The sequence below is a fragment of the Molossus molossus genome, unplaced genomic scaffold, assembly GCF_014108415.1.
Source record: "Molossus molossus isolate mMolMol1 unplaced genomic scaffold, mMolMol1.p scaffold_m16_p_5, whole genome shotgun sequence".
Taxonomy (NCBI): domain Eukaryota; kingdom Metazoa; phylum Chordata; class Mammalia; order Chiroptera; family Molossidae; genus Molossus; species Molossus molossus.
Window position 1 is genome coordinate 58,459,250 of NW_023425388.1, and position 17,595 is coordinate 58,476,844.

The 17,595-nt window shown below is 36.6% G+C and overlaps 1 protein-coding gene across 5 annotated transcripts in view; it reads right to left on the reverse strand.

The window, feature by feature from the left end:
- Positions 1-17,595, reverse strand: part of ACAP2 (ArfGAP with coiled-coil, ankyrin repeat and PH domains 2) — a 155,627-nt gene that overhangs the window by 12,557 nt on the left and 125,475 nt on the right. For all 5 annotated transcript variants that reach the window (XM_036243331.1, XM_036243329.1, XM_036243333.1 and 2 more), the window contains 7 exons: positions 9,063-9,271; positions 8,658-8,727; positions 7,184-7,275; positions 5,007-5,191; positions 4,036-4,128; positions 2,403-2,590; positions 1,889-1,998 (listed from right to left, as the gene is read on the reverse strand). In XM_036243331.1, the coding sequence (XP_036099224.1) occupies positions 1,889-1,998; positions 2,403-2,590; positions 4,036-4,128; positions 5,007-5,191; positions 7,184-7,275; positions 8,658-8,727; positions 9,063-9,271 (947 nt within the window). The remainder of the gene's footprint in view (positions 1-1,888; positions 1,999-2,402; positions 2,591-4,035; positions 4,129-5,006; positions 5,192-7,183; positions 7,276-8,657; positions 8,728-9,062; positions 9,272-17,595) is intronic.

Sequence of the window (17,595 nt, forward strand, 5' to 3'; positions counted from 1 at the left end):
AAAACAAAATACAAATGAGTTAAATACTATCATTTTTAAGTATAGAAAAGTTTTTTATGATGAAGTTATTGAACTGAATCTCTTTACTGATTGAGAGAAAGAAAACAAATAATAGAAGATGCTATAAATAAACAGAAAAAAGAACAGCTTACTTGTCAAGGTAATAAGAATTGGATATCCTGAGACGTTTTATTAAAAAACAATCACCCAACCTGGCCAGTTTGGCTCAGCAGTTAGCGCGTTGGCCAGCAGACCAATGAGTCGCAGGGCTTGATTTGGTCAGGGGCATATAACTAGGTTGCGGTTCATCCCAGCCCTAGTTGGGGTAGTGCGGGAGGCAACCTGTTGATATGTCTTTCTCACATCGATGTTTCTCTCTTCTCCCTCTCTCTCCCTCCCCCCACTCTATCTGAACAAAAATGAAGAAATATCCTCCAGTGAGGATTAAAAAAAACAATAATAATAATACTAAAAATTTTAAAAAACAATCACCCATTCACAAATTTTTCATATAAGGCCAACATTTTGACTTGATTTATACCTTCTAATAGGACATCTATTTTCATGGCATTACGTTTTGTGCGTCTAAATACTGCTACAGAAGTCACAATATTGATAGCACAAACTAAAAAATTTACCTTAAAATTTGACTTTAGCCCTGGCCAGTGTGGCTCAGAGTTAGAGTGCAGGCCTGCACACCAAAGTGTCTCAGGTTCCCTGGTTCAATTCCTGGTCAAGGGCACATACCTGGGTTGCAGGTTCAATCCCAGGCCCCGGTTGGGGCACATGCGGGAGGCAGCCAATCGATGTGTCTCTTTCACATCGATGTTTTTCTGTTTCTCTCTCTCCTCTTTCCTCTTTCCCTTCCACTCTCTCTTAAAACAAAACAAAAAAAAAAAACAATGAAAAAATATCCTCAGGAGAGGATTAATTTTTTTTAAAAGTGATGTTAGCCGCCCTGTGGGAAAACTAAAATGTCAAATGTTACAAAATTCTCCCAAAATGTGTATGTTATGTACATAACATATGTACACACACAGTCTTATTGTCTGACAAAAATCATAATTTCACTAAGTTTTAAATACTGAAATTGAATGATATAAATGACAAGTGAACGTCAAAGCAAGATTTGGAATTTTCTTATTTGAAAAGTAACAGCTTTTTTTCTGAATGAGATTTTTTAAATTTCAGATTCCATCATGACAATATAAGTCATAGGAAAGTATCATTTTACATACACTACTTAATGGCCTTAATTTGAGAAAAAGTTTGTGATCTAGCAAAACACACTATTTTTATTACCAGAATTCTCCTCCATTAAGAAAAATAAAGTATTAGCTCAGGCCAGGTAGCTCAGCTGGTTAGAACATCATCCCAATAATCCATGGTTGCAGGTTTGATCTGAAGTCAGGGCATATACAAGAATCAACCAATGAAGAATACATAAGTGAAACAACAATTCAATATCTCTCTCTCAAAAATCAATTTTTAAAAAATTGTTTTTTATCCTTACCCGAGGACATTTTTGCATTTATCTTCAGATAGAGCAGGAGGGAGAAAAGGGAGAAGAGAGAGAGAAACATCAATGTGAGAGAGACACATCGACTGGTTGCCACCCACATGACCCCAACCAGGGCCAGGGACAACTACAACCGAGGTATGTGCCCTTAGTGGGAACCAAACCCGGGACTCTCTGGTCCGCTCTAACCGCTGAGCCAACCTGGCCAGAGCTAAAAAAATTTTTTAAGAAAAAAAGTTGAGCTTACACAAAGTGATGCTCAGAAATCACTACTAGCTGCTTCTATTTTCCAACCCATCCCTTAAAGCAAAAGTAATTTTCAATTAAAATCTACTTAAATATATATATGTAAGCACTATAGCAGCTTACCCTGTGTGCCCTAAAACAGTGGCATGGTGCAGTGGTCCCCGCCCTTGTATATCTCTTTGGTTTACATTAGCACCATTCTGTAGGAGAAACTCGCATGTCACCAAAGAGCCCTTAAAGGAAAGAAGAACAAAAAAAAACAAACAACAATATTATTTCCATTAAAAACAGTGTTTATTCTAATAATCTATTTCTTTCTCCTTTAAACAGAAAATACCCACCTAGCAAAAGCAGAAAAATGATAAACTACATTATTTCTTCCCAAGAACTACTTCTAATAAAGATTCAACTTGTAGTTTGTGATCTAGCAAAACACTACTTTCATTACCAGAATTCTCTCCCATTAAGAAAAAAACTGAGCTCACAACAAAGTGATGCCCAGAAATCACTACTAGCTTCTTCTCCAATTTTCCAACCCATTTCTAAAACCAAAAAATAATACAAAAACCATGTACCAAATGAATTGTACTTTTACATGTTTTACTACTACTGAAAACCTCAAGGTACAAATCCATACCCCTAATACAGCCTGAATAAGTGGTGTTGCTTTGTTTTCCTCTGAATTAGCCCAGTTCACATCTGCACCATGAGCCAAAGCTTCAGCCATTTTAGGAAGATTTTTTTCATATGAAGCCCTATAAAGCTGTAGTCCTGGATTAAGATGTTTAGAGTCAAGAAACACAGAAGAATCTTGCTTTTCTCCCTCTGAAAAAACAAACACAAACACATCATTAAAACTGAGCTCTTGGGAAGGGAAAGAATGGCTATTATTGTTCCATAGGGACAGTTTTAGTTTTATAAGATGAAGAGTTCTATGGATGGATAGTAGTGATAGTGATTCACACAAGGTGAAGAGACTTAATACCACTGAACTGTGCATTTAAAAATGGTTAAGATAAAGTTTATGTTCATGTTAACTCTTAACTATATCAAAATGTGAAAGTTGTGGCATAACAAACCACTCATTAATTTAACAATTTCACAAAGATATTTTATTTCCAATAGACTAATTACTCCCCAAACAACTTTCTTCTCTTATAAACACATCAATTGGTATGCCAGGCTTTTGTGGTCTTGCCAGTATCCAATAGGTAGGTTAATTACTCTGTGCTAGATTAAAACTAGTATATTCCAATAAAAACTGGACTTAAAGGCTCAGAAGAAGCAGTAAGAATCCCTAAAGAATTTTACTAGCAGATGACACCTTACTTTATCCCTAGGATGATCCAAAACCACCACAATTTGCAGTATAAGCAATTCAAATAATTTGAAGAATACTTACTACCCTGAGTATTCTACAAGACCAAAATCACTAAAAATCATGAAGGAGAAATTATAGGAGTAAAACACAGGTCAGTAAAGCACAGAAAAACCTAGTAGGAGGAAGTTGCTGATCTCTTTCTCCTAATAAGAAAAAACAGCTACAAAAAAAGATGAGCAATAAAGACATGCAGTTCATGTGGATTAAAAATTATCCTTAGCACCCTGGGCAGTTTGACTCAGTGGTTAAAGAGCACTGACCCACAGACCGAAGGGTCTCAGGGTCAATTCCAGTCAAGGACACATACCTAGACTGCAAGTTCAATCCCCAACTTGGAAGCAACCAATTGATGTCTATCTATCTCTTGCACTCTCTCACTCTCTTGCTTTCCCTCCCTTCCATCCTTCTGCTCTAAAAAAACTTTTTAAATTATCCTTAGCTAGCCCTGGCTGGGTAGCTCAGTTGGTTAGAGCATCGTCCCAATATGCCAAGATTGTGGGTTCGATCCCCAGTCAGGGCACATAAGAATCAGCCAATGAGTGCACAAATAAGTGGAATAACAAAAATCTATGTCTCTCTCTCTCTCTCTCTCTCTTTCTCTCTCTCTCTCTCTCATTCAAATCAATAAATTTAAAAAAATGTTAAGAAAAAAATTATCCTTAGTTATTGCCAAGGCACTGTTAGCATATCATGAGGCTCAGAAGAATGTACATCTAGGAGAGAACTTTCAAATATGAAAAGAAATAGCTGCCTTTTCATTTAACTGTACTACTCCATCTTCCAAAAGACTAACCACTTCCTTTAGAAATTTTTAGATCAAGACTAGGCACTTGGCACATGTATTTTTCAGCAAATAATACCAATTAACATTGAATTTCACCAAACTCACCAGTTTCATATAAACTATTGGCTGACACTGTAGAAGGTAGAGATTCTCTTCCATCATCAGAACTCTGCTGGATTCCACTGTCATTACTTTTGACTGTTTTAAAGAAAGCCAAAAAAAACGCCATTAAGCAAACAACCTCCCACAAACAATGAGGTCTTAAACTGAACTGATAGATCAATGTAAACTCAGCCACCACCAGTAGAATACATTTAATACAATTTTAATCCTTTTGAACACTTAGCTTATCAAAATATAAATCAATCACAAAGCCTGAAAATAAACTTATTTTCAGAGTTGTATATACATCTCATTACCCCATAATATATAAGGGGAAGTAAAAAGCTTAATTTATTATAAGTAATGTGTAATTCTGAGACAATGGGTAACATCTAGAGAAATGGCCACACCGCACAATGACCACTGGCACAGACTTGGAATGCTCCACAAGAGTAGTACTTACTACTACGTAGTTTTGAAGAAGTATCAAAGTAGGAGAAGAGTGAGTCTAGCTCATCAGGACAGAACAGAGACTCCCGCCTGGCCTCGTCGCTATTTACAGCAACCACTGGGGACATGCAAGTTAGCAAAGCACAAAGCAGGCCATAAGAAGGGAAAAGGGCAGGAAAAAAAATGTTATTGGGAAAAATTTAGGAGGAAAAAATAGGAAGGATGTTAGGTGGTTAATCAGATATTTAGGACTTTCTGCCTTGATAGATTTGTAATTCCCATATCCCCTTGCACTTTAAGCAGTGTTATTCCTTAGAATATACACATTACCTAGAAATCTGAATTACCAAGACCTATTTAAATTTAATAGTTTTAAAGACATAGAAATCCAACTTTTCCTTAGAATATGTAGAAGAAAACAGGTTTTTAGCACTTAAAAATATCTACAATGGCTACTAATTCAGAGATTAAGAAAGTGTCATCAGCATATGAAAATATTTATACACACAAGTAAGTTGTAATACCTGAACTTTGAGGAGATGCTCTAACTTGATCACCTGGCCCAAGTTTAGAAATGCTCAGTCTCTTTTCTTCACAACTTTTGGAAACAATCCTTTTTTCCTGCTCAGGAGGTGATGATGATATAGAATATTTATCCACAAATTTCCTCTCCACATATTTTGCTCTGATATATGCCTCTTTCTCCTGTCTGGTAAACATAAAAATGTAATGATGTTCTGCTCAGTCTCTGAGCATGACTAATACTGAAAAAAAAGCCATTATATATTGACTATTTCAAAGAAAGTCAATGTAATACTAGTTAAAACTGAACTTGTGACATTATGCAACATTTTTCATCTAAATATTTAATGAACTGTGATTTCACGTTGAAATAAAATACAAATAGTAAGCTAACTTTAAAAAAATCACAATCAACATAGCATTCTCCCATTTTCTTAATTTCTCTACTCATTTCTATATATAGTCTTGGTGCTTTCATTTCGCTTTTACTCCAATAATGTCACATACTAAACTATCACTATTGATGGTCATGATTTTTCGTAAGACAACTACTTTAAAACAACATGGCATTTCTAACTTAACGAAGGAAAAGATGTCACATTTTAAACTTTTGATTTCTTACAGAATCATAAAATGCCAAGTCTATTTTATACCTTTCCTTGTATCTTTTTTAAATGCTTAAGTCTTTGGCTCAAATAGGATATTTCAAGGTCTAAAGTAACTCAAACAGCCATGCTTTAGCAAATTAGTAATCTGATATAATTGAGATTGATTTAGAGAGCAATAAATTTAAATAGTATTGATTACACATTAAGGATTTAGTCAAATGTAAAATCCCAACACAGAATTATGACAAATTTTTTTTTTTTTTAATCCTCACCGGAGGACATTTTTTGCATTTATCTTCAGATAGAGCAGGAGGGAGAGAATGGGGAAGAGAGAAAGAGAAACATCGATGTGAGAGAGACACATCAACTGGTTGCCACCTACACAACCCCAACCAGGGCAGGGAACAATCTAAAACAGAAGTATGTGCCCTTAGCAGACACGGAACCCAGGACTCTCTGGTCCACGGGCCGACACTCTAACCACTGAACCAAACTGGCCAGCACTGACAAATAAAATTTTAACACTAAAAATAAAGAACCATTAAAACTAAAACCATAAAAAACCCAAACAAATTACGTATCTTAAAGGTACTATTAGCCACTTTATTCAATGAGCCTCCATGTACAGAAATGGAAGCATAATTTCAAACACACCAATTAAGTACTCTCCACTACTCTGTCACCTTTACTTCTACAACATCATAATGCTATGTATAAAGCATGTAATTAACAAATCTTTGCTGAACTAAGTCTCACATTCTAAAATTATTATTATTATTATTATTTACGGTAATCCTTACCCGAGGATATTTTTCCATTGATTTTTAGATAGAGTGGAAGGGAGGGAGGGAGGGAGAGAGACAGAAAGAAACATCGATGTGACACATCAATTTGTTGCCTCCTGCACAACTCTGACCAGGGCCAGGGATCAAACCCACAACCCAGGTATGTCAAACCTGTGACCCTTCAGTCCGCAGGCGGACACTATAACTGCTGGGCCAAACCAGCCAGGGCTCACAATGTAAAATTATTCATTGTACATAGTAGAAATTTGATCCTTAGATATACTAATGAACAGATTACCTCTTTTTAAAGGATGGCCACCAATAGAATTTTGGTCTACTTTAACTGCCAAGAACTTTTACATTCCTATGTAGAACTTTAGTTAAGATTTTTTTTTAATGTTTTTATTGATTTTAGAGATAGAGGAAGGGAGAGGGGAAGAGAGAGAGAAACACTAATGCGAGAGAACCTACACACCCCCTACTGTGGATCGAGCCCAAAACGGGGGTATGTGCCCTGATGGGGAATCAAACCTGAGACCTTTTGTTGCGTGGGATAACAGCCAACTGAGCCACATCAGCCAGGGCAATTTTTAAGATTCTTATCTAGAGATTATAATTGACTGTCTAATCAATAAAAGATAATAGCCACATGTTAACAGAAACAGTAATGATTTCTTCTAAATGGTCTGTTTCAGTATTACATATCAGTTATAGTGAAATAAAATCATAGCTATATTTCTGATCAGGGGGAAAAAAGATAGCATGTTAAGACAACTGAAATAGTACCTTTGTCCTGGTTGTGGTTTCTTTATTCCCATTTTTTCCACATTAGCTTCATAAACTCGATTTATAACATCATTCCCCAACTCACACATAAGCTATTTGGTAGGAAAATAGAAAAATAAGCTAGAAATTCCTAAAAATATTATAAAAGTCATGAAAGCAAGTACAGCTAGCTAATTCCTTTTGCATATTCTGTAATTGCTCATTCCACAAAAAAGTTTAAAGTTAAAGCAAAATGAAACAAGAGCTGAGAGCAATAGCACCATTTGCCATTCTTCACCAATATACCTCTCCCGGAGAACTACCAACCCTACAAAAAAGGGTTTCTCCTCACCCACCTTCTACTAGTTTGTACTCCTCCACCATAGCTAGCACAATCCTGTATATTATTCACAATGTCTGGTAAATTAAATGAAAAAAGAAGTCTAAGGCCAGACAGGTAAAATTTTAAACTCAGAACTAAAGTTAACTATTTTCTCCTTACACTTCATATATAAGTATTTCAAAACATTTTGTTTAACAGTTTCAGTCATATGTTTAATGAACCACACAGCTGTGTTTCAGATTTTCTAAATTGAATCCACTGAGTTTATATCTATACACAAAGTTGATTAGATTTCTACCCCTCTTCCTTCACTTTCTTCACCTTTGAATTCATAACAATTAACAAAATCTATGTAACTAGGGCTTTACCTTAAGAGCCAATGTATCACTTTCATTTAGATGTTTACACAATAATCCTACAAAGCAAATTTTTTACTTTACATAACTGACAGGATTACTAGTTTATTTATAGATTGAAGTAAAAACACAAGCATGTTAAGAACACAGTTTCACAAGAAATAAGTGAAGAATATACTGTGACTAAATGGGGCGAATTAAACTAAACTAAATTAAATTTAAACTAAATGGGGCGAATTAAAAGGAGTATACTATTAGCTTATGAGTTTTGTAAATAAGAAACACAGATGAGATCTAAAATTATTTATGACATTTTCATAGATATGAATCCTTACACATGGAAAAGAATATATTGGTTTGATGACTACTACCCTGATAAATGTAAATTTGCAAATAGTCCTATGCTAAAATAACCTAATGAAAACAATATACTATTTGCCAATCCATTATGGAGTTTACTATAGCAGTATGTCTCATATCTTTTTTTTCAAGAATTTATACAATTATAAAATATTAAAATTAAGGTACAGAACTTAAGATATTTTTTGAGAAAGCATAAAAATGTAGGAACACTGATTTTCTTAAACAGTGAGTTGACTTGGAGTTAAGAGTGCTATATACACTTAGCAATTTTTAAACCCATTATGAAAACACCAGATTTGTCAAAACAGCCTCTGATATATTCCAAAACAATACAGTTCATTGTTAGCATTAAGAAATTCATACATTTGTAAACCAAGATTCTAAATAACTGAACTTTTATGTGAAAATATTTTTAATCAAATATTTATTTTACCTTTAAAAGCTCAGGCTCCCAGGTGTCTAAAGTCAAAGAACGTACTTTTGAAAAATGAACTCCAAGACTCCTAAGTAGGGAAAAAAGACTGTTAATATATAAAACTATCAATCTCTATTTGCTTATTATGCAAATTACTTTTCTCTTACAATGTGGCAGTCTCTAGCCCTCAACAAGTATATAAATAGAAATACATCTTATGATTTATTTAATACAATGAATGGTGAATTGAAGTCCTCAAAAGCTTTTCACAAACGAGAATTGCATCAACTTTACAAAGGTAAAAACATACAAGCTGGCAGTCAAATTAGGCAAGTGGGAAAAGCCCTTTAACCAATGGGACTTGATAATTTACACTGTGTGTTTATCCAAAAGAAGTCTCCCACCCTAAGCAGGCCTACCTACCGGTGAATCCCAGAACACTCGATACACAGGGTGATGCCCAGGTTGATGCTGGCCCACCGTGGGTCTGCCAGACCACAGTCACAGCAGCTGGCATTGCCAGGGATACACTGGACTCGCTGCAATGCACTTTCTCCTTTCAATAATTTATCTTTTGACTCATTTCCAGAATCCAGACTTCCTGTGGATGGAGATGATTTCTTATCCAGCTTCTAAAAAAATTGAGAATTATTTGTTGTTGTTTTTTAAATATTGTAATTCCATGTTGTATACTACATGCTCCAAACAAAAGCTTCTGATTAATAAATTAAAGATCTGTTATGGACCTAAACCAGGCAGTGTTGGAGGCATTAGAAATTTAAGAATGGAAAGATAGCACTAGTTGGGTGTGGCTCAGTTGGTTGAAGCATCGTCCCATACACTCAGCCAGGGCACATACCCAGGTTGAGAGTTCAATCCCCAGTCCAGGCATATGCTGGAGGCAACCAATCGATGTATCTCTCTCACATTGATGTTCCTCCTTCTTTCTACTCCCTCCTTCCTCTCTAAAATCTTTGTTGTTTTTTAAATCCTCACCCAGGACATTTTTTGCATTTATCTTCAGATAGAGCGGGAGGGAGAGAGGAAGGAAGAGGGAGAGAGAAACATCAATGTGAAGTCGACTGGCTGTCACCCACATGACCCCAACTGGGGCCGGGGACAAACTGCAATCAAGGTACGTGCCCTTAGCGGGAACCAAACCCGGGTCTCTCTGATCCGCGGGCCGACGCTCTAACTGATGAGCCAAACTGGCCAGGGCTCTAAAAATCATTTTGATAAAAAAATGGAAAGATATAGGTTCTTCCGTTAACTGAGGAGAGATATATAAACACTGAAAATTTTATATGTATATGTAGTTATATATAATATTTATGTAAATATAAACTTGATACAATAAACATATAATATATAAAAATATACATTTATAAATATAATTATTATATATAAATATGTATATATAAACTGATACAATGAACATATGTATAAGATATTAGCTCAAAGAAAAAGGAAAACACTAATTAAACATGCAAAATGAGACACAAAGGGAATAAACATGAGACTATTAAGACTCAACAATAAAATAAATATTATTTTATATAAAGTTTTTCCAAGATATTTAATGAACTGCAAGCAAGTTGTTTCAATAACTGGAAATGGTATAGCCTTTTATTAAAGAACATAATTGGTTACATAATTATAATTACAGAGTGAATCAATAATAGAATATACAATATCTAAAATCGTCATGGGCTATTAGTTAAGCAAAATGTGGCAGATAAGCAAAAAACTACTTTTCTAAGTTCACAGCAAAGTGTATACCAATAATAACCAAATAGAAAGATGTAGTCTGGGGATCCTAAGCAATTAAGAATATAACCTAAAAAGTATTCAGATTTAAAAACATTTCAACAAGCTAGTATTTTAGTATAGAATCATTAGAAATATAATTTGGCCCTTGCCTTGCCCTTCCTGAAAACTCAATCCAATAGCCACTAAGTGGGGCCAAGCTAATAAAGTGTGAAGATATGTATTCCAGAGATGATTGAGCTAGGTGAGAACGGGGCACATCTTCAAATGAGAGGGACACCATGCAGGTTGTTGGATCCCAAGCAGGATAAGAAGGATGTCTGCACAGGGAGACAGCCCAACAAGGGAAGAGCCTGAGGAGGGAGAGGAGTATGGTGTAGGAGTGCCACACTGTGAGGTGTCATATCCAAAGTGGGGAGAGGGGGTAGGTGGCAGCAGAGAAAGGACACTGCTTACATATAGGGGGGACTGATCATATAAATAAACATGTTGAAATTAATAGGAACCAGATTTCTCACTGCTGAAAAAGAAGTTATTCATAAGAAAAGGAGACAACTGGAACAAACCCTGTTGTATTAGATTAGAACTGGAGATACCAACAGGCACATAATGATTTTCAATATAAATAGATATATAAAGAAATACAGATGTGTGTGTGTGTGTGTGTTCCTTTATCTTGGTTTCAAAAAACCATTCTCCACCATGGAGGAACTAAGGCTCTTTGGGGAAACTGCCGATTTTAGAGCTGGTGCAGAGAAAGTACAAGATGAACCTGGAAGCATCTCATCATGTTAGAAAGTTAAGGAAGAACTCAAAGATCGATGGGACCCCATCAAAGGATACAGAAACCAGGGCTCTACTGGTCAAATTTGGGTTAGTCTGGGCATCAAAACAAATAGTAACAATAATGGATTTTAACACATTGAATAACTATACTATACTAACATAACTAAAAAATTCAAAGCTTGATAAAAAACAGAATATTTACATAGTCTCAAAGTACCTCACCAAGAAAATACTTACTACCTACAAAAGAAACTTTGCAGTAAAGAAATCTTGCAGATACCATCTTAATCAAATGATCCAAGTTAATATCACCAATAATGGGACAAATAAAAATAAAATGCCACCTGAGAGGATGCAGGGAGAACACAGCATCAATTAGATAATATTCCTGCCAAAGACGCATAGCCTTGTGAGTAAACATCAGACAAACCCATACTGAGGAACATTCTACAAAATAACTAGTCTATAATCTTCAAAACTATCAAGGTCAAAGAAGATCAAAGTAAGACTAAGGAATTATTCTTGACTAACAGAAACTGAAGAGTCATGACAACTAAACGCTACCTGTGCTTCTGGATTAGGTCATTTTGCCGTAATTACTGGGACAATTGTTAAAACGTAAAGATATTTGGGGATGAAATGGTAGTAATGTATCAATGCTCTTGAGTTTAATGGCTATACTGTAATTATATAGGAGAATGTCTCAGACTGTGGGAAATACTCACTAAAGACATAGTGGGTGATGTGCATTATGTTAGCAACTCACTCTGAAACAGTTCAGGGGGTAAAATTTATTTGTACTATACTTGGAACGTCTCTGTAAGTTTAAGACTATTCCAAATTTTTTTAAAAAGAGAAACTATCTTTTACAAGAACCTGTTCGACAATGTAAACTCATAAGTAATTATCACGTGGAGAAAGAATTTCAATATAATGCAGAAATCATTTGGCTTATTACCAATTTTCCTCTATAAACTAATGCTTTTGCTCCAAATTAGAGAAGTTGAAAGCAAAGTACACAAATACGGCAGAACTTGGGCTAGCCACCTCAAGAAACACAGGACTGAACATGACACCCATCCAACATTCTTGTTGGTGACTCATTTTGGTCACGTGTTCTGATTTAAAAGTGTTTATTGCATTATGTATTTTGCCTCTGTCACCATAACAGAGTAACCTCAACCCTTCTGTACCTTCCCATTAAGCTATCTTCATCAATTTTTATTTTACTGTTTTTAAAGATTTTTTACTGATTTTTAGAGAGAAAGGAAGGGAGAGAAAGAGAGAAAAGAAATATCAACATAAAAGCAAAACATTATCATGCTGCCCCCTGCATGTCCCCTACCCAGGATCAAGCCCACAACCCAGGCAATCAAGCGAACAGCTTTTCAGTACACAGGAGGACACCCAACCGAGCTGCACTGGCCAGGGCTATCTATCTTCACCAATTTTTTTTTTTAATCCTTACCCCAGAATATTTTTCTATTTATCTTCAGATAGAGTGAGAGGGAGAAAGACAGAGAGAGAAACGTCAATGTGACAGAGGCACATCGACTGGTGGCCTCCCACACGACCCCAACCAGGGCCAGGGATGAACTGCAACTGAAGTACGTGACCTTGACCAGAATCAAACCTGCGACTCATTGGTCTGCAGTCCGACACTCTATAATCACTGAGTCAAACCGGCCAGGACTATCTTCACCAATTTTTAAAGTTAAGTCTTATCTATACTGTTATATTTATTTATTATAAATTTAATTGTAGAAGTATTTTTACTGAGATTCTAAAGTTCCTGAAAGTTGTCTAGTTACAAACTTAACACAAGATTTTAGGTCAGCCCTATCCCTATTTGTCCCATAATCCCTATTATTTCTAGTGTACAATTTTGCATAACCCAATTATTTCAGCAAGGCCACCAGCTTCTTCAAGATGATCTCAATGTACATCTTATTTTATTTCCTCTCAAAGTTCTGCTAAAAACTAGAGAATGTAAAAAAGGGGCTTAACCCAGGGCCTTTATTGGACAAAGATGAGATCATTTTGATCATCAAAAAGAGTAATGATTAACTGGGACCCACTGTATTTATAAAAATTCATGAGTTTCTAATAACACCCAAAAACTAGGTATCTGTTCCCACTTAAGGTAGCTAATAAATTAACTAAATATGGTCATTAAAAGCAAAGCCCTGGCCAGTTCGGCTCAGCGGTTAGGGTGTTGGCCCGTGGACCAGAGAGACCCAGGTTGGGTTCCCGCTAAGGCCATTTAATTCTGTTGCAGTTTGTTCCCATCCCCAGTTGGGGTTGTGTGGGTGGCAACCAGTTGATGTTTCTCTCTCTCTCTCTCTCTCTCTCTCCCTTCCTCTCTCACTCCTTCTCTATCTGAAGATAAATGCAAAAATGTCCTCAGGTGAGGATTAAAAAAAAAAAGGCAAAAAAATTAAGCATTTAGCTCCACGTGAAGAAAAGCTGTATTTCACATAAGAGTGCAAATTAAGCCCAGACAGTGTGGCTCAGTGGTTGAGTGTTGACCCCTGTACCAAGAGGTCATCTGTTTAATTCCCGGTCAGGGCACATGCCCAGGTTGTGGGCTCAATCCTCAGTGGGAGGCATGCAGGAGGCAGCCAGTTAATGTTCTCTCTCATTGATGTTTCTATCTCTCCCTCTCCCTTTCTCGCTCTCTAAAAATCAATAAAGAAAAAATATTTAAAAAAAAAAAAAATGTGCCCAGGCTGGTTTGGCTCAGCGGTTAGAGTGCCGGCCTGTGGACCAGAGAGTCCCGGGTTCGGTTCCCACTAGGGGCAAATACCTTGGTTGCGGTTTGTCCTAGGTGGCAACGTGTCGATATGTCTCTCTCACACTAATGTTTCTCTCTCTCTCCCTCCCACTGTATCTGAAGATAAATGCAAAAATGTCCTCAGGTGAGAATAAAAAAAAAAAAGTTAATAAATGTAAATGGAATGACAGAATTAGAAAACCACCATTTTTCAATTCCTAATGAAATAACAAACTCAGTTGTAAAACCATTAGATGAATAGTCGATGAGGGAGTAGATCTTATGGGGTAAAAATAACACTAAGTAGATTTGCTATATAACAAAATAGATGGAAACAAGGGAGGAAATGTAACTTTACAATGGAGGGATCATATTGTCATTTCCCTAATCCAATGTGTCCCCTTCATCTTCACACAGAAGCCTGACCTCAGCATTAGCAATGGTTGGATAACCAAATGTGTCTCCTGTTGCAACATGAAGCATACACACTACCTATGATGGAACTCTATAGAAACTACTAACAATCATTGTCATGTCAAAAGGGGTTGTTCTAGATTGAAAGATTTGCGGGACATAACCAGATGTAATTCTGATATAGATAAGATCCTATTTTGTACAACAGGTTGTCAAAGACATTCTTAAGACAACTGGAAACATCCAAATACAGACTGGGTGACAGATGATATTAAGAAATTACTGTCCTGGGGGACCCAAGTCCTTCTGATCGAGGCACTAAAAAAAAAAAAGAAAGAAAGAAATTACTGCCCTGGATGGTGTGGCTAAGTAGTTAGAGTGTTAGCCCGAGCTCCAAAGAGTCCTGGGTCCAATTCCCAGTCAAGGGCATGTAACTGGGTTGCAGGTTCGATCCCTGGCCCTGGAGGGGGTCATGCTGGAGGCAATCAATCGATGTGTTTCTCTCACACTGATATTTCTTTCTTTCTCTTTCTCTCTTCTCCTCCCTGCCTCCCTTCCACTCTCCCTAAAAGCCCATGAAAAAAATATCCTCGAGTGAGGATTAACAACAACAAAAAAGAGCTCTGGCAGGTTTGGCTCAGCGGTTGGAGCATCGGCCTGTGGTCCAGAGAGACCAGGTTTGGTTCCCACTAAGGGTGCATACCTTGGTTGCAGTTTGTCCCCAGCCCTGGTTGGTCATGCAGGTGACAGCCACTCAATGTGTCCCTTTCACATCGATGTTTCTCTTTCTCTCTCTTCCTCTCTCTCCCTCCCACTCTATCAGAACAAAAAATAGAAAAACGTTCTCAGGTGAGGATAAAAAAAAGAGAGCGAGAGAGAGAAATTAGGTGTGGAATGACATAATATGTATAATCTACTTTTTAAAACTGTAGTGTTTTTTTCATTTAAAAAAAAAAAAAACAACTTATCCACAAGAACAAGAATAACAGGAAAGAAAACAAGAGCAACAACATTTTAGGAGCTGGAAAATGGGTAAATAAATGGTAACTGACCAGACCAAGGCCACATCTAAGGATAGTAGTAAGAAAAATCTCAGAGTTCACCAATTTACATCACATAATATTCAAAGGGCTCAAGGATTTAAACCAGCAATTTTCAACCTTTTTCATCTCATGGCACACATAAACTCATTATTAAAATTCTGTGGCACACCAAAACATATATTTTTTGCCAATCTGACAAGAAAAAATAGGTATAATTTTTATTAATTTACACCAGATGGCTATTGTTGTGTTGGCTCTTGTCATTTTTTTAATTTTTTTATTTGACAATCTAAGGGCAAAGGAGTCAGTGACCCTGACTAAATAGTTGTATTGCACGTTTTAAAAATTCTTATGGCACACTGGTTGAAAATCCCTAACTTATACTAGTTAACTCTGGAAGTGGGGATAAAAGCTGGAGGAATGATTGTTTAAGAAGCAGTTAGAGCCCAAGGCCCCGTCTCCAACTCAATGCTATTAGGGGACTGCTCTCCACTCATAAACACAGATGACTGGAAGTTTATTCTCTGGTGAAGTAAAACAGAGTTTCTGGATGGGGTTTACCTGAAAGGTGGAGGGCAGAGGATTAAGTAATCATATACACACTGAATGTTGAGGACCCCCCCCCCAATAATGAACTCCCAGTCAGCCCCTTACCCCTATGCAGGAGATTGCTGAGTGTTCTCTAGGGAATCATACCAGCTAAAAAGACTCTAAAGTTCCTAACTGGGGTTGTTCCTCAACAAATAAAAGGTCCAGACTTTAGCAAAGCTCGCAGTCAACAAAGTCGTAACTATGTTCTCAGAGCTTTCAAAGAGGTTTTTAGTTACCTTGTAATCATAAGCAGGTTACCAGAGAGCCAAGGAAAACCTCAACACAATGGTTCCCAACACTGCATGTACACAGACATCACCTATGAGTCTTTTAAAAATATTGGTGCCTGGTCCCAACTCCATTCAACTGTTCAATGGTGGACTCTAACACTGGGATATTTTTAAAGCACCCTGTGTTATCATAATGTGCAGTCAAGGCTAAGAATGACAGCTCTAACAATGCATCCACGAAATAAGAATAGGTTTACATGTATAAAGCATTCAGCAAACTAAAAGAAACTCTTGGAAATTAAATATGTGCTACCATAAGTGACATATCCAATATAAGAGTTTGGAAGATTATTAACTAAGAAAAATCTCTCCAAAATTAGAGAAAAAAGACATAAAAAATTAGAAAATCGAAAGGTCAGTTCAGAAATTCCAAGAAAAACAAACAGGGAAATTGGAGAGGAAGAATACAAAAGATAGTACTGTAATAAGAAAGACTCCAATAGCAACACTGGAAACTAGAAAAATAATGCAGTTAAAATTCTTTTTTTTTTTTTTTCCAAATCTTTATTGTTGGATGTAAAATGTATTACAGATGTTCCACATTTTTCCCCCATTGACCCCCTCCTCCCCACTCCCGCCCCCCTCCCACCTTTTCCCACACTATTGTCTGTGTCCATTGGTTATGCATATAAGTTCTTTGGTTTATTTCTTCCCACCCCCCCAACCCCTTTCCCTTTGAGGTTTGTCAGTCTAGCAATGAATTTGTGCTTCTTAATCCCTTCAACTTTTTCACCCATTCCCCCAACCCCCTTCCCAACTGGCAACCAACAAAATGTTCTCTGTATCTATGAGAATGTTTCTGTTCTACCTGTTCATTTTGTTTGTAGATTCCATTGTTGATAGATATGTATTCATTGCCATTTTGTTTGTTCATATATTTTATCATTTTCTTGAAAAAGACCCTTCATCATTTCATATAATAACGGTTTGGTAGTGATGAACTCCTTTAACTTTTTCTTGTCTGGGAAAGTTTTTATATGTCCATCAATTCTAAATGACAGCTTTGCAGGATAGAGTAATTTTGGTTGTAGGTTCTTGGTTTTCATCACTCTGAATATTTCTTGCCACTCCCTTCTGGCCTGCAAAGTTTCTTTTGAGAAATAAGCTGACAGCCTAATGGGAACTCCCTTGTAGGTAACTAGCTGCCTTTCTCTTGCTGCTTTTAAGATTCTCTCTTTGTCTTGAACCTTTTGCATTTTGATGATGATGTATCTTGGTGTGGGCCTCTTGGAGTTCATCTTGTTTGGGACTCTCTGTGCTTCCTGGACTTGTATGTCTGTTTCCTTCACCAA